Source organism: Barbus barbus (assembly GCF_936440315.1).
Source record: "Barbus barbus genome assembly, chromosome: 13".
NCBI lineage: Eukaryota > Metazoa > Chordata > Actinopteri > Cypriniformes > Cyprinidae > Barbus > Barbus barbus.
The window spans coordinates 11,188,354-11,211,645 of record NC_136741.1 but is presented as its reverse complement, the minus strand read 5'-3'; the positions used below and the strand labels follow the sequence as shown (position 1 = coordinate 11,211,645).

The window sequence follows — 23,292 nt, the reverse complement described above, 5'->3', positions numbered from 1 at the left end:
TGTGATATTGATTTAATACAACAGTTCATTAAACAAGAAGTTAATATTAAGTGACATATTTTCTGACTACAACACTATTGCCTTTTGACTTTCGACACCCAAAGCACCAGCTCCGAACCAGAAAAAGCGGTTCGTAAGTAGCACCAAAACATTGCTGGGCTAGAAGGAAGAACCGCTTGCGTCAGGTGCTGTGGGCGGGGTTACCGTGACCAACAAGACGAATAGAAACTTTGAACCGCCATATTTGAAATAGCAGCTAAACACAAACACGTTGGATTCACTGTGTTTGGATGCCGATGTAGGTTCCTGCTGGTGGAAAGGGGGTAAAAGACAATCATGTACTTCGTTCCTGAATGAGTCCGCTGTTCGAACGAATCAATTGAATTAATGATTCAGTGATAAAAACAGTGACTTGCTGCCACCTGCTGGCAGTTTTAGTTTAATTTCTAATGTATCTTTTCTGTTATTTAAATAATTTAATATTTCTATATTTAAAACATTAACCTCAACATGAATTTATGAATTTAATTGCACTCATGCGACCTCTAAGCCTCATTAAACATCTGAAATTACACCTACAAGCCACTTGTGTGTTGTTCTGTGCCACCTCTGTAGTACAAATTTATTTCTTAAATACTGATTTCATTTGATTGGTAACTTATTCTTATTCTACTTTTTGTTCTACTTGTTTTTATGTTGTTTTAATTAGAAATGTTAAAAAGCTTATAAATATATATTTTTTTGAATCTGACATAAAAGATGACATACTTTTAATAAAGTTAGAAAAATGCCATTTACAAAGGTAAAAACAAAATTGCAAGTCACTGTCAAATATCACCTTGTAATTAAGGTTCATTTTTTAATCAGAATTTGATTATTCATTAGAAGGTGCTCCTAAATTTTTGACTATGCTAAGCATCACTTAAGAAAAGTAAGCGTAGAACCCTCTGGAGTGCAGCTTTGTACTGTGCAGGACTGTCTTTACTTCATATAAATTTGGGGGAGAGTGGATATAGTTTAACTTTCTGTTCTGAAGATGGCAGATGATTCCCTGACATGTTGAGACTGAGGACTATGTGACTGTGGTCTGATAATGGCAGCTGTGGCATTACTGAAATTATTGATTTTAATTTGGCCTACATCTGTGATAGCATAATCTACTGTGCTGCTGCCTAAATATGAGCAGTATGTAAATCGACCCAGGGAGTCACCCTTAATTCTGCCATTAACTATGTATAGGCCCAGTCTTTTGCAGAGCTGCATTTCTGTTAATTGTTGTCATAATTCTGGCATGTTTTGGCAAAACGTTTTTGGTGATTAAGTGAACTGTTTATATATTTGTCTCCATCTGAGCTGATGTAGTCCACTTCCTTCCCCGTTCTGGCATTCAGATCCCCCATTAATAGAACTGAACCTATAGATTGGAAGTAAAGGATCTCTGATTGTAGGGTTGAGAAGATGTCTTCGTTATAATAAGGCAACTCATATGGGGGGATATATGTGGCACACAGGTACAGGTCCTCATCTAAACGCAATCTTTAAGTTTTATCCAAATATGTGTTTTTCCCTTTTTCATAGGCTGAAATATACTGCCACAGATGGTCTTTGAACCAAACTATGATTTCTCCTGAATCTCTTCTGTTTTTAACATTAGGCTGTTTGATTGAGGGTAAACGTAACTCTCTGTAGTTTGAAGGGGTGTAGGTTTTGGAGTCTAAACAACTCCATGTCTCAAGAAAAATAATTATATCTGAACTATAAAGAAGAGAACATCCCTTGAATATTAGAACATTATTTAAACAGAAGTCCTGCTCCAGCTTTTATCTTTGATTGCTGGTGTGTCTGTGTGTTTTAGGAGTTTTTGAGCTGGGGTCAGTGATGGTAACTGATGTGGTGCAGGGCACTTCTACTGTGGCTCTTCATTTCAGGATCTTAATTAATCTTCTGAACCTCCTGTTTAAGGTTTCTGAAGTTCCTCTGGAATTCGTTGAGGCTGGTTTCTGGTCCCTGGACCATGACTGTGCCATTATGATATAGGTTCACAATCAACTTTGTGTCTTTCTCTCCTTCTAGATTGAGTTGTCTACCTTTGCTGATGCCCCCTTTTCTTTTACATGTCATGGTACAGCAGAGGACGGTGTGCCAGGATGATGTTCAGTAAAGAAGAGCAGGTTACACCAGGACTATTTTGTTTTCTGGTCCACTGTAGTCAGACAGCAGTATCTCTGGGTTCTCTATTTAATCTTTAAAGCATAATATTTTTCTTGTCTTTTGTAGATTTAACTTCTGCTGGATAAATTATCTCCAACTCCTCTTCATTTTTGAAAAATGCCTCTGCCTTAGGCACATGTTGCTCTTAACTGAAGTAACTGTCACCGAATGTTAGCTTGGCTAATAGTTAGCTTGTTACAATGAGTTTGTATGTAGTTTTTAGTTGATGACAATCTTTTTTGAGGTCTTGCCTGTGAGCAGTTGGGGGTTTCGGTGCCTTGCTCAAGGGTCTCACCTCAGTCGTGGTATTGAGGGTGGAGAGAGTGTTGGTTATTCACTCCCCCACCTACAATCCCTGCCGGACCTGAGACTCGAACCCACGACCTTCGGGTTACAAGTCCAACTCTCTATCCATTAGGCCACGACTGCCCCACAAAGCTGTACTGTTGTTGGCTGCCACAGTAACTATAACAATAACAATAACAATAAGCTAAGGTATTCCTTTAAAGTACTTGTTTTGCATACCAGAAAATCTGTCATGTTAAGCGCTGTATGCATGGCTTGCAGCGCTTAAGTTAAATACTGAGTGTTAAATAATAAAATGTTAAAACATGTGCTCTTATCATTCTGTGGACACAATCCCGTGAACTTCGCCCCGAATGGGAGCTTTATATGCACATGTGCGCTTCCCATTTATTAAACTATGACAGGTCCTTTACTGCAAAAAGACTGTCACTGCGACACTGAAGTGATGAAACTATGGCGCTATGTACTTTTTTAAAAACCATATTTTAGGTTTCACGTTATATTGTTGGCTCGGAAAATATGTAAATGCGCATGCCCAGTAGCCGCAGCTGTATCCCTTCTAGCCTTAACCACAAAACAGACAGGAGAGTAGATTCAATTCGTTGGACTTAAACTTGAAAAATTATGTGTTCCGCGGTTGACAAAACACTTTCTGATGTTTATTCATGTTAATTTTGTGCTTAAAGTAAATATGAAAAGATGATCGTTTCAATAGTTTGAACTGAGGCAATACAGTGATCTGTCACGACACTGAAAAGCCACAAAACGGTATTTGTTTTAATTTCTTTAAAAATTACAATCTAAAAGCTGAGGGTCCCGAGACCTTGTTTCATATCAGAAGTAACCTGCTCAGCCTTGTCTGTCTGATCGTTGTCAGTTTCCTCTTTACTCTGCGATGTATTTTTCACTGCGTGAGAACATGTGTAGTGTGAGAGTGCCATTAGTATCACAATGCATACGTACGCTTTTGCCTAAGTGTAAACAACCTTATTGCGCAGCTTTCGTTCATGCACGCACTTTCGCCCCGAACGTAAACAACGCTGATTATGTCAAATACTACTTCAAACCCTACTCTTCAAAATGGCGGAAGACGTAACTCGGGGGAGTTGAATGGTTGAGTAAATTATTTTTCTTTGCGCAAAAAAAAAGTATTCTCCTAGCATCGCAAAACTGAAGTTGAGCCACTGATGTCACATGGACTGTTTTACCGATATATTTACTACGTTTCTGAACCCGGGAACATTTCAGTTGCGTTGCTGTCTATGGAGTGCCAGATAGCGCTCCGATTTCATCAAAAATATCTTAATTTGTGTTCCGAAGATGAGCGAAGGTCTTACGGGTTTGAACGACATGAGGGTGAGTAATTAATTACATAATTTTAATTTTGGGGTGAACTAACCCTTTAATCTTGAAAAAAAAGCATATACATGAACCCAAATAAGAAATAAAACGGTTAACAAATATGCATGTGTCCTATTCTGTGTCCTAAACTCCTGAAACATTGGTGTCTCATATTTTAGAACAATTTTGGAAAGACCTGTAAATATGTAACATTTTCATAAGCAACTATTTTAATTTACACATTGCTTTTTACAGTAACTGTAACATTAGTTACATTTATTTTGGGTTACACTTTATTTTAGTGTCCTTGTTATAGTGTAATTATACATTTAAATACTGAATAATATTAATGAACTACATGTACTTACTATATGGTTAGGATTAGGGTTTGGCCTAGCCTTACTCGCGTGTTATTATGCATCATTTATTGTTATTATAATAGTAGTACATGTAACGTGTAAAAAGGAGACCTTAAAATAAAGTGTTACCTTATTTTGTAGTTAATAACGGTACCCAAACATGACGTACCTCGGTTTTGATGTCATGGATCGGTATGGTTTCAGTAGAGCAGGAGAAAAAAAATACTAAAATTGTTTGTTTTTTAACTGTTTTACTGAACAAATTTAAACATTTTTAATTTAATAACTCTAAGAAAGGATATTTTCGTGGCCAGAGTAGGGCTGCACAATTAATCGAATTTCTAATCGTGATTACGATTATGGATGCCACGATTACATAATCGTTCAAAGCAGCGATTACAAAAATAAATAATTAAAAATGCCCACTTGCATTATTCTGTGTGCTTAAAGGCCCAGGTATACTTCACTTTCCGCGTCCCGTTCAGTCTCACGCACAGCCGCGTCTGCGCAGCTTTCAATGTATACTCAACCGCGGATGAGTGCGGACGGACGAGCTCGACACATGCGCAGTACCTACTTGACTTGTCTCAACATTCACCTCGCGCATGCGCTGTTGTACGCACCCCGTCCGCGTGCAGGCAATTTTTTTGAGACCTGAGATGCCTGTAAGACCTCATGATGACAAAATTACGTAATGCGGACGGCGAAGTATACGAGGTATTTGCAGCGCGGGGTTTAACAAACTCAAACACACTGGATAAGAGATTTTGTCTAACTGATAGTCGTTGTCACTCTGTTGTGCATGCGCGCTACAATGGTGAGGGAAAAGCTCCATGTCACATCCATAGTCTATGATGACCACAACAACATGTTTTAGACACTAAAACATGAAATGTGGAGTTATCTGCTTTTGCCAAAAATGACTGTTGGAGTTATCTGCTTTTGCTATAAAACAAACTTTTAATATGAAAAAAAACAGGGTTTCCGTGGAGTCATAAGTCATAAAACGTCTTAAATTTAATAATAGGAATTTTAGGCCATAAAAAGTCATAAAAACGTCTGGATTTTCCATACAAGGTCATAAATTACATTTAGGCACGTCTTAAATTGATATGTTTGTTCATTCATTGGTTCTACCATACCCCCCCCCCCCAAACATGGCCCTCTTCCTATTGAAAAAACAAAAGTTGTATCCAAGATGGCCAACTTCTAAATGGCCACCATGGTCACCACCCATCTTGAGGAGTTTGCCCCCTCACATATACTAATGTGCCACAAACAGGACTTTAATATCACCAACCATTCCCATGTTATTGCGGTGTATCCATATAAATGGCCCACCCTGTATTTAATCACCGTTCTATATTAATGCACTGCTTTAATTGATGCACACAAACCCACACACAAACACACACACACACAGAGGGAGAGAGTCGAAAATCACAGATTACACTGCGCTTGTCAACGCTTCCCCACGACTATTATTTATAAAATTGCCTAGATACTAGATCGCTACATTATATTCCTCAGCAATGAGGTGTAAAATCACTGTTTTTGAAGTAACAGCTTCATCGTTTGTAGAGAGACACTCAGACAATGGTAATGCGCACACGACTGTCATCTCTCTCTTGATCTACAATTAATTCAAATTAATGATATAATTCATTCAAATAAATGTGATCTTACCGCACTTTCATCTCTGTCTCTGATTTGAAGCGGGCCGAATGCTAGAGCTAACGTAACTGAAGAAAACAACCGTCATTTTTACCCTTCCGGTCAAACATTTTGCTGCAAACATAATTAACAGCTTTAACTTGTAAATGCTGACAAATGACTTAAAGTATAAGCAGGATAATGCATGACTATCTGTGAGGACCCCGCCACTTAGACAGCCATCGGGAAAGACCACTGGAACCAGTTGAGACCTTACAATCTGACTTTGCTGCAGTTGGAATTGAATTGCTGGTTCGTTTGGCCAGAGGAGAACTGGCCCACCGACTGAGCCTGGTTTCTCCCAAGGTTTTTTTCTCCATTCTGTCACCGATAGAGTTTTGGTTCCTTGCCGCTGTCGCCTCTGGCTTGCTTAGTTGGGGACACTTCATTTCCAGCGATATCATTGACCTGATTGCAAAGACACTATTTAAACTGAACTGAGCTGGATGATGACATCACTGAATTCAATAATGAAATGCCTTTAACTGAAAATCTTTTTTTTATCTTTTCATTTTACATTATTGACGCACTATTTTCATTTTTTGATATTGTGCAGTTGCTTTGACAATTTAAATTGTTAAAAGCGCTATATAAATAAAGGTGACTTGACTTATTAAATATTATTTTTCAATAAATATTACTTAATAGTATTTGCTAATGAGAAATATTAGTGATAGTCAGTAGCAAAAACATTTGTATTAAAAAGGACTGAAACAAGGTTGTAAACAAGAACATAATTTTTTATTTTTAATAGCACCTTTTTACTTGTAATAGCACTTTTTAAAGATGCAACCAACACATGCATTGAACAGCGTTGTCATCGTAAATCCCCTTAACAGTTGAAAGGATATGACAACTAGCTAATTAATGACAAACACTGACATCCAAAACCTGTAATGTAAAATAAATAAATGCATAAATTTAAAAACCTGTTAAACTTAGTCTTGCCAACTTGTGTGTGTTTTGCCTCAACAGAAGCAGAGAGAGAGAGCAGCAGAAGGTGCTGATAGTGGCAAGGTGTCTAATCTGCAATACCTGCACAGGTTAGTCTGACAACTGGTGAAAAAACAGCAGTCATTTATACTAAACTACTTATGTTGTGAAGCCTGACAATCGTGGTAATATACAAATCCCTTACAATTACATCTGGTGATATACATATCTGTATGCAGCTACCTGACATATATCAAGCTGTGGACTGTGGTGAGGAGGAATGAGAGCATGGCTCATGCGCTGCAAGCTAAACTGAAGGAGCCACAGACTGATGAGAATAGGAGAGGACCACGACCACAGGACCTCATACGACTCTATGACATCATCCTGCAGGTTCAGTGTGCTGCCCTTGATATATGTACTGTATATAACTTGACAGCCAGGTAAACTCTTCCCTAACATCAAGACTCTGAAGACATAGACTCCTCGTCCACAGGTTTATTGACGTTGTGAGGAAAGGTGAAACTGAAACATACAAAATCCATAATCAACAGATATAATCAAAATAAAATGAATTAAATCCTTTAATATCAACTTTTAATGGTCTAGGAACAGTATAACCATTACCAGAACGAAATGCCCATTAACTATAGTGAGGTAGTTAGAGAATAATAGTCTTCTAACAATCAGCTCCATAAAATGCAACACTGTCCCTAAACAATGATCTGCAATCGTAGATATCGTTAAAAACAGTCAATACATACCCATGATGCTACAACAGACGCAAGATGTATGCAGCTATCTCCGTATAGCTTCAGATACACTAAACATACTACTCTCTGTGTCATGCTTGCTCACTTCCTATTAATGGTCACATGGCATGACTCTTTACCGAAACTTAAGATTCTTAAAGGGGCCCCTATCATATAAAGAAAAGCATAAAGATGAAGATAAGCTTCAAAAATTAAAACAAGACTTGAAACATATTAAATGGTATCAAAACACTCCCCGTCTGATGTGCTTACACATCACTCAAAAATGTATGACTATCCATTTACTTTAGAGTCTGGGGGAAGTAGAAGTACTATCTCTGTAACAGGCCTGAGGAAAAGGGAAGAACCTCCTGGTTTTGATGACCTTTTTTTTTTGTTATCAACATTTTTTTATTTTTCATACATAACACAACATAAAAAAAACTATATATTAAGAAAATAAAATAAAATGATAAAATAAAACAACAGACACATACTCAACATCTCAAAGTCCAGTCAAAAGGAGGGAGAAAAGGAAGGACAGAAAAAAGAAACCCACAGAAGTCACTCCTCCATACAGTCACGTATTTCAAAGAGAAAGCACTGCCAAGCATCAATGGTAGAAGGCTTGGCCCCATTGATTCGTGCTGTTGTACATTCACAAGACACTATTTGCAGGAGGCTACAGATCCAATATGTTTTCCCACACATATGCGGTGTAAACCAGTTCTGTATTATTGTCTTCTTCGCAGCTGTAAAACCAGCAAACAACATTCTCTTTTGCAGCGAACTTATACAAAGACCAGAATCATCATTAAGAAGACACAAACTTGGGTTAACTGACCAATCAATTTTCAGTAAGGATGATAAAACCAGGTTTACATGTGTCCATAGACTGCTAGTGATGGGACATTCCCAAAACATATGCAGAAAAGTACCTGATGATGTAGTATTACATATATGGCAGTTTAAATTTGATTGTAGTTTCATTTTGAATCTTTTGTAAGGAGTTACGTATGCTCTATGAATGACTTTGAAGTGAATAAGACGATGCGCCAGATTTTTAGATGTTAAACTGAGATTAGACCACACCCTCTCCCAGTCGACAGATAAATTAAGGTCAGATAATTCCCTATTCCAAATAGTTTTAATAGAAAGAGGTTTTATAATGCAATCAAGAATCTTATTATATATTAAGGAAGCAGATGGCCGACCAGCAGATGTTGGTTTTGATGACCTTGACCTCAACTTGACGTACCCTCCCATCTTGGCTAGGGAAAGTCTGTGTTACCAGTCCAAGAGGCCATTCATTCCGTGGTACTTGGCTATTCTTGAGGAGGACAACACTTCCTGGTCTGATATTTGGATGGATGCACTGCCATTTTTTGCGTGCCTGTAGGGTTGGTAGGAATTGCTTCCGCCATCTGTCCTAGAATGTGTTGGAAAGGTGTTGAACTTGCCGCCACTGGCACTTGTATAGGTCTGCAACTCCTAACTCGCCTGCAGGTGCAGCAACCGAGTTCACCTTTTGTATGAGAAGAACCGATGGGGTGAGCATGAACGACTCATCAGGGTCTGTTGTCACGGGAACAAGGGGCCTGGCATTGATAATGGCTGCTACCTCTGCCATGAAGGTCACCAGCACTTCGTGCGTAAGTTTGTCTTTCAACTGGAGAAACATGGAATCAAGAATTCTTCTTGCAAGCCCAATCATTCTTTCCTATGTTCCACCGCAATGGGAAGCATGCAGAGGATTAAAAGTCCAAGTGCAGCATTGGTCTGACAGATACGTCTTCACAGTTTTGCTGTCAATGTTTGAAGGTATCTTTAAGTCCTTACATGCACCGACAAAGTTTGTGCCATGGTCTGAACGAATGTGTTTAACAGGTCCACGCACAGCAAGAAAACGTCTAGAGCATTGAAGCTGGACGTATCGAAGGATTCTATAACTTAAATATGAACAGCTCTTATGCCCATACATGTAAAAATTACAGCCCACCTCTTGCTGTGAGAGAGACCGCCTCGTCCGACGTGAGGAGACACTCCAAGGGCCAAATACGTCCAGTCCAACATTGGTAAAGGGAGGGTCTGTTGAGAGACAATCTGCTGGAAGGCTGGCCATTTTTTGGATGCTGAATGGAGCTCTGAGCCGTCTGCAAGTTACACACTGATGTATGATGCTGCTCACCCTTCGTTTCCACCAACTATCCAAAAACCAGCTGCACGGACAGCTCCTTCAGTAAAGTGACGGCCTTGATGGTGGATACGCTCATGGTAGTGTCTAATAAGCAAAGTGGCAATGTGATGCTTGCCAGGAATTATCAAAGGAGTCTTCTCACTCTGATTAAGGCTTGATCGGTGGAGACGACCTCCGACCCTCAGAAGACCTTGCTCATCAATGAATGGATCCAGAGTATGAAGAGGACTACTTTTTGGAATCCTCTCTTGCTTTTGGATACGTTTTATCTCTTGACTGTAAACTTCTTGTGCCACTCGGATTATGATTGCTGAAGCTTTATTGAATTCCTCCACTGTGAATTCTGCTTTGCAGTAATGCCAGCCCTTGCAAGAAATGTTTTCCTTCTCAGTTGTCTTGAAATGATGAGCTATGTGAATAAGGCGAGTGATGGCACCTGTTAGTGACTTCCAAGAAGAGAATTTGGCAAATCGCTGGGAACCAAGCTGCTTGGATACTGCTGTAGTGCTTAAAGTGGACACTAGAGGATATAAATCTGGGTCTGAACTTGGATCAACAAGGTTGTAAGTGCTCTCAGAGGGACGTGGTTTTGGCATGAGCAGAAATTTGGGTCCACTAAGCCAATTGGTGTTTTGTAAGTGGGCTACGGGAACGAAACTCGTTGCATGATCTGCCGGGTTCTGGTCTGTTGGTACATATCGCCACTGATCTGGATTGCAAGACCTTCGGATATGTTGTACCCGGTTGCTGACATAAACGTAAAAACGTCTGGTTTCATTACAAATGTACCCGAGAACCACCTTACTGTCTGAGTAGTAGGTTATAGCATCAAACTGAAGGTCCACTTCTGCAGAAATTAAGTCTGCCAACTCAACAGCAAGCACTGCCGCACAAAGTTCAAGTCTTGGCACTGTGTGCTCAGGGCGGGGGGCAAGTTTGGCTTTCCCCATTACGAGGCCAATCTGATTATTTCCTGCAGCATCTGCGATTTTTAGATGCGTCACTGCAGCAATGGCTTTGGTTGACGCATCCGAAAAGACACACAATTCCCTTCTGACAGCTGCCGACGGTGAAGTCTCAATATAGGCCCTGGGGATGGAAAGACTGGGAAGGTCTGACAAGGAAACTCTCCATGAGGTCCAAGCTTCTTCCATTTCTTTTGGCAGTGGAGCATCCCAATCCCCATTCACAGAAGTAAGTTCTCTCAGAATAGCCTTGCCTTGGATAGTGACTGGCGCTACGAAACCAAGAGGATCATAGAGACTGTTGATAGTGGATAAGACACCTCGCCGGGTGTAAGGTTTTACCTCATCACAGACACTGAAGAGGAAACAGTCGGTATGGAGATCCCAATTAAGTCCAAGACTACACTGCATTGGCAGCATGTCTCTCAAAGTCTAGATCTTTCAGATCACTTGCATGGTCTGTGGATGGAAAGGCTTCCATGACCTCTTTGTTGTTTGCTGCGATCTTGTGTAGTCTCAGATTTGATTTGGAGAGCACGCCTTGAGTTTTTTTTTAGCAAACTGATAGCAGCTTCTACTGTAGGCAGGGACTTCAGACCCCCATCTACGTAGAAGTCGTGCATCACAAAACACTTGACTACAAGGTCGACATGGAAATCACCAATCTGAACTGACTGATGTAGACAATGTATAGCCACTGCAGGCGAGGGGCTATTACCAAAGACGTGGACCCTCATGCGATAATCCACGATGTCTTTGGAAAGGTCATTGTCTTGGAACCAAAGAAAACGTAGAAAGTTTCTGTCATCTTCCCTTACCAAAAAACATCTGTTCTATGTCTGCAGTAAAGGCAATGGCTTCTTTCCTGAAGCGGATCAATACTCCCACCAGAGTGTTGTTGAGGTCAGGCCATTCACCTGTTTACGGACTTTATGAACTCTTATAATGTCCCGACCTAAGAGAAGCATAATTGGGTCTTGTGGGTCCTTTTCTGGGATGAGGTGTGCCACAGACTTTAGGTGTGCATGACTACGAGCCAAATAAGGGGTTGGAATCTCATCTCTATTATTAGGAATGTCATTGCATTCTATAAGGCTTGGTAATGGGATGCAAACAGTTCCATCCAGAGATTCAACTTCATAGCCACTGGCCCTTCTTCCAACTGACTCCTTTACTCCAGCGCATGTTCTTAATATGTAAGGAGCACTTGGACTTTGGTCACTGAACAGGTCTTCTTTGCGATATGTGATGTCGAAGCACAGCATTTAAAGCACAGATTATTGTCTCTTAAAAATGCCTTGCGAGCATCAATGGGCCTTTCCCAGAAAGCACGGCATTTATTCAGAGGATGCGGTTTTCACTGTTTATCGTAGTCATCAGATTTCTTGGAAAGCTCACCAGCATCATTGGGAACTCTTGAAGATACTGCTGTCTTGTGTACAGAGATTTCTTGTTGTTTACTTGGCTTCCAAGCTGTCTTCTCCATTTTGGGAGTCAAGTCCATGTGAGAGACAAAGTTGAAGCTTGGATCGTTTCCAATGCTTGCCTCCCGGCTAACAAAGTCTACGAAGTAGGCAAAGGGAGGATAAGGAACATGGTTTTGTTGCTTGTAGGTTGCACCAACTGATGCCCACTTCTCTTGCAAACGAAACGGTAGCTTCTGTACTATAGGATTGACACCTCTTGCAGTGTCTAAGAAAGCAAGACCTGGCAAGTCTCCTTCGGTCTTAGCAGACTGAAGCTCCATTAACAGATCGCTCAATTTTGTCAGTTTAGAATAATCTCGGTTGGCTATTTTAGGAAAGGCGTCAATACTTTTGAACAGGGCATCTTCTATTATTTCTGCTGAGCCATATGCTTGATCAAGTCTGTCCCATGCCATAGCCAGTCCTGCTTGTGGATGGTTGATGTGTATTGCCCTTATCTGCTCGACATGCTCTGCTGACTCCTTGCCAAGCCACTTCAGCAAGAGATCCATCTCTTCACTTGCAATCAGGTTTAAATCAGAAGTTGCAGTCTGAAAAGAACGTTTCCAGGCTCTGTAATTCTGAGGTTTGTCATTAAACTGCAGTAAGCCTGTTGCCACAAGTTCACGCCAAGCAAAGATATCTTACAAAGTAATTTGTTTGAGCCGCAATTATTTGAATTTGGGGATATGGGGTAGGGCAGAGCAGTAGGGTGGCCGTTGCTATTTTGTGCTCTGAAATGTTGAAAGGGAGTCAAATTGTTGTTCTCAAAGCCAGCTTCGCGTGACTTGCGAGCATACTCATTTTCATAGGTGCATGGCTGTTGTGAGGTAGTATCGGGTGGTTGGAAAGCAACACTGGTTTGTCGTGAAAGGAAAGGTTTGGCTTCAGGTTTGAGATGTGAAGCTGAAATGCTGTAACTTGGACTTGGTTCTGTTTTTGCAGGGACATCACACAGCTGCAGTTTTGTCTCTCGTACTTTGGTTTGGTCAATAACATACTGTTCAGTGCGTTGTGTGGTTTCCAAGGGAGCAGAATTTAAACTTAGCCTGCAACTGTGTTTCTGCGCATTCTCATCAATAGCAGCTTCAAGAACCTCTGCTTCTGCGACTACTGCAGCTGCCTCTTTCTTATGCTGTAGCATTTCCATAGATGCCTCTACTCTAGCCTTTTGTAGCTTTAGACTAACTTCCTCTTCGGCGAAGGTAAGACGTGCTTTTGCTGCTTCTGCTCTCGCTCTAGCCTTAGCTGCTGCTGACCCAGGTGACGATGTACTTGATCGTACTGAAGAGCATGAAGCACGAGAGCGCGTCTTTAATGAAGATGTACCGGTTGCCATGGCACAGTCTAGTAGTGTATCTCTCCACACACTGATAATCTGATTGTCCAATTGTTCACTGGCAGTGTGAGACGCTGCTTTATTGTTATCTTCCAGCTTGCATTGCGTTATCTTGCCTTAAAAACCGTGGTTTCACTGTGCTGCCCTTGATATATGTACTGTATATAACTCTTCCCTAACATCAAGACTCTGAAGACATAGACTCCTCGTCCACAGGTTTATTGACGTTGTGAGGAAAGGTGAAACTGAAACATACAAAATGCATAATCAACAGATATAATCAAAATAAAATGAATTAAATCCCTTAATATCAACTTTTAATGGTCTAGGAACAGTATAACCATTACCAGAATGAAATGCCCATTAACTATAGTGAGGTAGTTAGAGAATAGGCTTCTAACAATCAGCTCCATAAAATGCAACATTGTCCCTAAACAATGATCTGCAATCGTAGATATTGTTAAAAACAGTCAATACATGCCCACGATGCTACAACAGACGCAAGATGTATGCAACTATCTCAGTATAGCTTCAGATACACTAAACATACAGGTCCTTTTCAAAAAATTAGCATATTCTGATAAAGTTCATTATTTTCTGTAATGTACTGATAAACATTAGACTTTCATATATTTTAGATTCATTACAACACAAGTAGTTCAAGCCTTTTATTGTTTTAATATTGATGATTTTGGCATACAGCTCATGAAAACCCAAAATTCCTATCTCAAAAAATTAGCATATCATGAAAAGGTTCTCTAAACGAGCTATTAACCTAATCATCTGAATAAACTAATTAACTCTAAACACCTGCAAAAGATTCCTGAGGCTTTTAAAAACTCCCAGCCTGGTTCATTACTCAAAACCGCAATCATGGGTAAGACTGCCGACCTGACTGCTGTCCAGAAGGCCATCATTGACACCCTCAAGCAAGAGGGTAAGACACACCTCAGTGGGAAGTCTGTGGGAAGGAAAAAGTGTGGCAGAAAATGCAGCACAACGAGAAGAGGTGACCGGACCCTGAGGAAGATTGTGGAGAAGGACCGATTCCAGACCTTGGGGGACCTGCGGAAGCAGTGGACTGAGTCTGGAGTAGAAACATCCAGAGCCACCGTGTACAGGCGTGTGCAGGAAATGGGCTACAGGTGCCGCATTCCCCAGGTCAAGCCACTTTTGAACAGAGAAGCAGCACTGGACTGTTGCTCAGTGGTCCAAAGTACTTTTTTCGGATGAAAGCAAATTTTGCATGTCATTCGGAAATCAAGGTGCCAGAGTCTGGAGGAAGACTGGGGAGAGGAAAATGCCAAAATGCCTGAAGTCCAGTGTCAAGTACCCACAGTCAGTGATGGTCTGGGGTGCCATGTCAGCTGCTGGTGTTGGTCCACTGTGTTTTATCAAGGGCAGGGTCAATGCAGCTAGCTATCAGGAGATTTTGGAGCACTTCATGCTTCCATCTGCTGAAAAGCTTTATGGAGATGATTTCATTTTTCAGCACGACCTGGCACCTGCTCACAGTGCCAAAACCACTGGTAAATGGTTTACTGACCATGGTATTACTGTGCTCAATTGGCCTGCCAACTCTCCTGACCTGAACCCCATAGAGAATCTGTGGGATATTGTGAAGAGAAAGTTGAGAGACGCAAGACCCAACACTCTGGATGAGCTTAAGGCCGCTATCGAAGCCTCCATAACACCTCAGCAGTGCCACAGGCTGATTGCCTCCATGCCACGCCGCATTGAAGCAGTCATTTCTGCAAAAGGATTCCCGACCAAGTATTGAGTGCATAACTGAACATAATTATTTGAAGGTTGACTTTTTTTGTATTAAAAACACTTTTCTTTTATTGGTCGGATGAAATATGCTAATTTTTTGAGATAGGAATTTTGGGTTTTCATGAGCTGTATGCCAAAATCATCAATATTAAAACAATAAAAGGCTTGAACTACTTCAGTTGTGTTGTAATGAATCTAAAATATATGAAAGTCTAATGTTTATCATTACAGAAAATAATTAACTTTATCACAATATGCTAATTTTTTGAAAAGGACCTGTACTACTCTGAGTCATGCTTGCTCACTTCCTATTAATGGTCACATGGCATGACTCTTTACCGAAACTTAAGATTCTTAAAGGGGCCCCTACCATATAAAGAAAAGCATAGAGATAAGCTTCAAAAATTAAAACAAGACTTGAAACATATTAAATGGTAACAAAATATTCAGAGATCACACATTCTTCATGCATGTAATCATCATGCATTCAAAAAGCAGTAAAGAAATTAAGTCGGCTTCAACTTCTGTTACATAAGTTTGTTTGCTGAGCAGGGCACTAATTATGAGATGATATGAAATCACAAATCAAAATGACAAGATGCAATAGAGGTTTAGTTGCATTTAAATTGACATTGCCTTTTCGAGTTGTTAAGCTTAAAACAAGCCTAAGATATTGACATACACTAGTGTTTAGTTGACTCAAATTCAACTCTTGCCCATTTTGGATTTGGATTTGATTGGTTAATGACTCAAACTCAGCTAAGTTTAACTCAAATTCAATACTATAAATTGTTAAAAAGTGATGTTCCTTTTCTTAAAACTGACTTGAACAGGAATTGTGAGTAGCCTACAGGCAAAGGATCAAGAGGATTTTCTAAAGCATGAAGCATCATATACCTGAACTGTATGCCTGTTATGCCTCTTTTGCTTCAAGTTTCTTTTCTTTTTACACTTTTATGCATTCTTTCTTCAGAGTCTTTCTGAGCTGTCATCACTGCAAGGTCTAGAGGAGGACCACACCTTCCAGAAAGAAGTAGCACTCAAGACTCTGGTTTACAAAGCTTACAGGTGAGTTAGTCCATGATGACTTCTTATATATGGCCCTGAGCCCACCTGGTATCAGGATTTGTTTTTAGTCATCCAATCACAAGTGGTCAGTGCTAAATTCAGGTGGAAACGGGGGGCTAAAACATTTTTTGATCAGATCACATCTTAATACTAGAAACAAGGCCATGTGTGCTTGCTTACATATTTTGTCAGTTTAATATTTTCTTTAAGTAGAAAAATGAGGAATACTTTTTAAATGTTTGTTTCCTTGCTCTTCGGACAGGTGTTTCTACATAGCTCAGTCCTATGTTCTGGTGAAGAAATGGAGTGAAGCTCTGGTTTTGTATGAAAGGGTTCTGAAATATACAAGAGAGGTCCAGTCCAAAGCCAAGAGCCTCAATAACAGCCTTAAGGTACCAAACACTACACATTACTTCCCTTACAAAATTGTGATGGCACCGGATCTAAAATTATTATTAAAATTGTATTATAGATGTTGTAAGCATGCCGAATTGAATAGAGAAAAGTTTTGGTCATTTTGCCACAATGGTGCCTTTTTAAATAACATCTCAATATTTAACAACCCAAACAATGCTAAACTTAGAGATGAACATACAAATGAATGAGGATGGAGTTATGAGAATGCTTAGAACTCATGATTAAAGGCTTGTTCACAGCAAGAATGATATCTATAATGGTAAGAATAGAGGGATGCGAAGAGTTACTTTGAACGAAGTTTAAAATAGCAAGGTTTTTTTATTGGCTGTTAATGTTTTTGTTTGTCTGAAAGTTATTCTGAAAGTGAATCCTCTGTTATCTTTGTGTTTGGGGTGGGAATCTTTTGAAATCTCAAGATTAATTTCAATTCTTGGGGCTACGATTAGTTTCTCAGTTTTGAATCCTGTGTTAATTTCATTGACAAAATATTCAGCGACCAATGTCGTCAACAAAGTTTTTTCACAGATGAGAACGAGACCATAACCACAAACTCTTTTTAAATGACAAACATTGACGACAAACCATTTTGACATTTTCGTCAATGGATAAAAACGAAATGAAAATGTTAGGGAGGGACAATTGGACAGAGATCCAGTCAGACTGAATCTCCTGCGTGGAAAGGAGGGTAGATGTGCATATTTCAACTGTAATGCTCTGATCATACGTTTGCATACACTTGCTGCACAGCTCATCAATCCTTAAAAAATGTCAGCATCTGGGAGTAAGAGAAGAGCAGACATATGAAAAAATTTGAAAAACGTGAAGACGCGAAAGAGTACTTAATTCGGTCCAGTTTTCTGAGCGCGCACAGCTGAATTCCACACACAGAAATGCGCCTCTCAAACAGCGTACGACTGAATTCAGTTCTCTTTCGTGACTTAATGGAGAAATACATACAAAATAATCTCAAATGTACATATTGACGAGTAGTCACGTAAACACACCCTGTTATATCTTGAGTGAATGTAAACTGTTGGAAGAAAATCGCCAGTATATTGAATAAATATGTACAGTCAGTTTTAAAGGGGCAGCAGGCTAATTTAGTTTGTCTGTGTCCTTATCTTTAATGAATCAACAAAAGAAAGAGGAAATCACTCACTGCTCTTGACTGAATCACTTTAGTAGCTCTAATAAGGAATAATTTAAATTTAACTTGTATAAATAAATATGTCTGCTTGAAAGAATGAAGGATGTTGTTTGCAAGTTGGTATAAAGAATGCATATGATAGGCCCTATAACCATTGGTATTTCATTGAAAAGAGGACAATGTTCATGTTTCTTTGAGAATTGGTTTTATTTCATTTTTAGATAAAGACATGTGTCACAGGAGTTAAATCTGTGACTATAGCCGCTTTTCCACCAAATTTACCAGGATCAGTTTGTCCCAGGAACTTTTTTCCCAAGACCTGTTGCTGTTTGCATTTCCATCGCGGCCTAAGGCAAATAGTCTGCTGACGTAGGACTGTGCTCCTCCCAGTCCAGGGCCCTTTCTCAATACCAAGTATGCAAAGTTCGGCTCAAAGTCCTGGTAGTTCTGACTTGGCATGTTCGACTCGGGAGTGTGAAGTCAGTCAGCTCGCCTTGGCTACTGCAATTTTTCCTCACTGTATTTACGATAAGACGAAATGTGATATCAAACACCACTGCCTCTTTTTGTTTTCATTTAAACATATTAATAGCCACAAAAATGTAGTTCATGCAACGCGTACACAAATTACAATAAAACTAAATATTATATCAAACCGCATTGCCTCTTTTCATTTTCATTTTAAAGTTATAAATATATATACATTTATATATAAAGTTATGAAACATAACTTTGTGCTCAGCCAAAACGATATGACTTGGAACAAATGATAGGTTCATGAGACAAAAGATTACCAGTTAGATTTACCCAAAACATGTTTAACCACTACAGAGGGCCAACGGCAAATGTTAGAAGGACTATCCGAGGTGAGGCACTCTCGTTGGGATACATGAGCACTGAATGCCGGGTGGAGCTCACATCTCCGAAATCGGCGAAACATTTTCAAATAAGTGCTGTCTTTATAAATAAACTGCAGATTTGCCTGAAATACTCTTAACTACATTCTTGCCTGAAATACTCTTAACTACATTTCATGACACAATAACTGTATTATATTGAAAAATTATGCGAATAAATTGTGATTGAAATACAATGCTGCATGAACTCAGCCAATCAGCATGTTCAGTGTACTAATAAAAGTACTACCTTGTTAGCAGGGACTTTCTTAGGGCAAATTTTTACCCGGAACTGTTAGATCCTGGTTCCTGCAGTGGAAACACATTGAGTACCGTACCAAAGTCCCTAGTTCCTGGGGAAAGTTCCTGCGGTGGAAACAGGCTTTATATTGCATGTTCAAACCTTAATATGATTCATAGTACCAGGTTAATATATTTTTTTCTCTGGGAAGATACGACTTTGGATATTTTAGAGAAATGCTTGATAAACATATTGCACTGTAACTAAACCCATTAAATTTTAGTTGACTAAATCTACTGTAGATTTAGTTGATTTATGATATTTAGTTGACTAAAACTAAATTAAGACCAAAACAATTCAGATGACTAAAATATGACTAAAACTAAATGGTATTTTAGTCCAAAGACAGACTAAAACATTCAAATTCAATTTGAGATATGCATAGATTTGATTCTAAACTTAGAATTTTATTTTATATAATTAAAATTAAAATATAAAATAATTAAAATGATAAAAGGATTAGTTCAACCTGTGTGGAAAGATTGTTGAACTGCACGTCATCTACTGGATCCTTCACAAAAACGGGTTATCTAAAACAGTGGTTCACTACCCTTTTTCCTTGATGCCCCCAAGATCTATTAAATACAACTCATAGGTGTAATTAAAGTTTTGTTGAATTATTCATTTTCAATGTCATGTTATTATTTTACTTCATTTATGATATCTAGGCTAAATGTTTTATATTTAACAATTTTATTCATAATAAATTGCATTGACTTTTAATTTTGTAGGAGATTGAGAATACTTGTTACATTGTTACCCTGGTAAAGTTTTGGCATATCTAGTTATATTGCATTTTTAAGGGGCTTGTTTTGCTTTTTTTTTCTTTTTTTTTTTTGGTGATATTTGGTAACCCTTCACCTGGAGATTTCATGAAGAGAGGGAAGAGTTCAGAAGAGAGTAGCTGTATGCAAACAGTACCTATTGTGCCTACTGGTCGGGAGTTATTTAATAAAGTAGTTAGAGCTGGGCGGTATATCAAGTTTGTACGATATATCGATATACAGTAGTTTGATACCAGCGCATCTGAAAAATATAGCCGAGGACACAGAGTGAGTTGCTGTGGAGAAAGTGCAAAACCAATTTGTTCTAAACATGTGAAAAACTTTTTTAAGGGCTTTAAAAGCCTTTAAAATAACTTACATTTCACAGGTATATCCTCCATCTGTAAATGTTAGAAAATCATGGAAATATTTAAATTTTTTGCTGTAAGAAGTGCATAAACCCTTTGCTTTGTGATTCTCTGCTAAACTTCCTAGTCTTCATTGAACCAAGTACACGGAGCGCAGTGAAATAGGAGCGCAATAATTCTGACTAAATACACATTTTGCTGAAATATTTGTAGTTGGACTATAAAAATGACATAGAATTTTAAACCTACAAGTGTATGATAGCACTAACTGTAAAGTTACTGTAACGGGGTAATCAATATAGCCTTTTTACTCAATTAGTCAGTTTTTTTTTATATATTTTCATTTTAGTGAATTTAACTTCTGCTTTAAAAGCATTATTTTATTTTTTTTAGATTGCAATGTTACAATGTTAAATTATATATGTGTGTGTGTATATATATATATATATATATATATATATATATATATATACACACACACATGCATACATACATATATGTATATGTATATGTGTGTATATATATATATATATATATATATATATATATATATATATATACATATATATATGTGTATATATATGTATATATACATATACATATATGTATGTATGCGTGTGTGTATATATGTGTATATATATATATATATATATATACACACACACACACATATATATAATTCTAACATTGTAACATTGCAATCTAAAATATATATATATATATATATATATATATATATATATATATATATATATATATATATATATATATATATATATATATATGAGAATGAGCTTTATTGGCCAGGTATGTTTACACATACAAGGAATTTGTTGTAGCTCCACAGTGCAACAGAAAGACAGTAACAGGACAGGACACAGGTAATAAAAACAAAATAACAAGAAATAGCCAATAACCAATGTACAAAGCAGCAAAAAAACAAAAAACACAATATATAATATAGACAACTATGTATGTACAGGTCAAGTATGTGCAAATTAGAAATGAGAAAAATAAAAATAAAATAAGTGAGTGTGGTGAATGGATAATGTATTAGTTGTGTGTTCCACTTTTATTATTGAGTGTTCATGAGATGTATTGACTGAGGGAAGAAACTGTTCCTGTGTCTGGTCGTTCTGGTGCACAGAGCTCTGTAGCGTCGACCAGACGGTAACAGTTCAAAGAGGGAGTGTGCTGGATGTGAGGGGTCCAGAGTGATTTTGCCAGGCCTTTTGCTCATTCTGGATGAGTACAGTTCTTGGAGAGTGGGGAGGGTTGCACCGATTATTCGCTCACCAGTCCGGACTACCCTCCGTAGTCTTCTGAGGTCAGATTTGGTAGCTGAGCTGAACCAGACAGTTATTGAGGTGCAGAGGATGGATTCGATGATGGCGGAGTAGAACTGTTTCAGCAGCTCCTGTGGCAGGTTGAACTTCCTCAGCTGGCGAAGAAAGTACAACCTCTGCTGGGCCACTTCAGGTCCTGAGAGATGGTGGTGCCCAGGAATCTGAATGACTCCACTGCAGCCACAGTGCTGTTCATGATGGTGAGTGGGGGGAGTGCAGGGGGGTTTCTCCTGAAGTCCACAATCATCTCCACAGTTTTGAGCGTGTTAAACTTCAGGTTGTTGAGACTGCACCAGACAGCCAGCTCCTTAACCTCCTGTCTGTAAGCAGACTCGTCACCGTCCTGGATGAGGCCGATCAGTGTGGTATCGTCTGCAAACTTCAGGAGCTTGACAGAGGGGTCTTTAGATGCGCAGTCGTTGGTGTAGAGGGAGAAGAGCAGTGGGGAGAGAACGCAGCCCTGAGGAGCTCCAGTGCTGATGGTTCGAGTGCTGGATGTGAATTTACCATGCTTTACTAACTGCTGTCTGTCTGTCAGGAAGCTGTTGATCCACTGGCAGACGGAGGTGGGGACGGAGAGCTGAGTTAGTTTATTTTGAAGGGTTTCTGTGATAATGGTGTTAAAAGCAGAGCTGAAGTCCACAAACAGGATCCTCACATAAGTCCCTGGTCTGTCCAGATGCTGCAGGATGAAGTGCAGTCCCATGTTACCTGTTTGCTCTGTAGGCAAACTGCAGGGGGTCCAGTAAGGGTCCAGTGATGTCCTTCAGATAAGCCAAAACCAGTCTTTCGAATGATTTCATGGCTACAGATGTTAGGGCCACAAGTCTGTAGTCATTAAGTCCAGTCATTTTGGGTTTCTTTGGGACGGGGATGATGGTGGAGCGTTTGAAGCATGAGGGAACTTCACACAGCTCCAGTGATCTATTGAAGATCTGTGTGAAGATGGGAGCCAGCTGATCAGCACAGATTTTTAGGCAGGCTGGTGACACACCGTCTGGACCAGGTGCTTTCCTCCTTTTGTTCTTCCTGAAGACCTGGCACACATCATCTTCGCTGATTTGAATTGTAGGTGTGGGGGAGAGAGGGGTTGCTGGAGGTGTGAATGGTTGTGTGAAGAGGTGTTCTGGGCGGGTGTGGGGTGATCGTTCAAAACGACAAAAGAACTTGTTTAAGTCGTCTGCCAGGTGTTGATTCTCCAGAGTGCTGGGGGATGGTGTCTTGTAGCTGGTGATGTCCTTCATTCCTATCCACACTGAGGCAGGATCACTGGAAGAGAATTTGTTCCTGAGCTTGTCAGAATAATTCCTCTTTGCCACTCTGATCTCCTTTTCCAGTGTGTATTTGGCCTGTTTGTACAAGACTTTATCCCCCTTTCTATGAGCATCTTCTTTGGCCTGACGGAGCTGTCTGAGTTTGGCAGTGAACCATGGTTTGTCATTGTTGTAGAATAGATGAGTCCTGGTAGGAATGCACATGTCCTCACAGAAACTGATATAAGATGTTACAGTCTCTGTGAGCTCGTCCAGATCATTTGCAGCAGCTTCAAAAACAGTCCAATCAGTCAGGTCGAAACAGGCTTGTAGATCCCACACTGTTTTGTTAGTCCATCTTTTAACAGATCTTAATA

General features: G+C 39.3%; 1 protein-coding gene across 2 annotated transcripts in view; it reads left to right on the top strand.

Annotated features, from left to right (window-relative positions):
• LOC306878688 (signal recognition particle subunit SRP68-like) overlaps positions 1 to 23,292 on the top strand; it is a 162,343-nt gene that overhangs the window by 125,693 nt on the left and 13,358 nt on the right. For both annotated transcript variants that reach the window (XM_079431172.1, XM_079431173.1), the window contains exons 10-13: positions 6,906 to 6,973; positions 7,103 to 7,256; positions 16,329 to 16,423; positions 16,686 to 16,815. In XM_079431172.1, the coding sequence (XP_079287298.1) occupies positions 6,906 to 6,973; positions 7,103 to 7,256; positions 16,329 to 16,423; positions 16,686 to 16,815 (447 nt within the window). The remainder of the gene's footprint in view (positions 1 to 6,905; positions 6,974 to 7,102; positions 7,257 to 16,328; positions 16,424 to 16,685; positions 16,816 to 23,292) is intronic.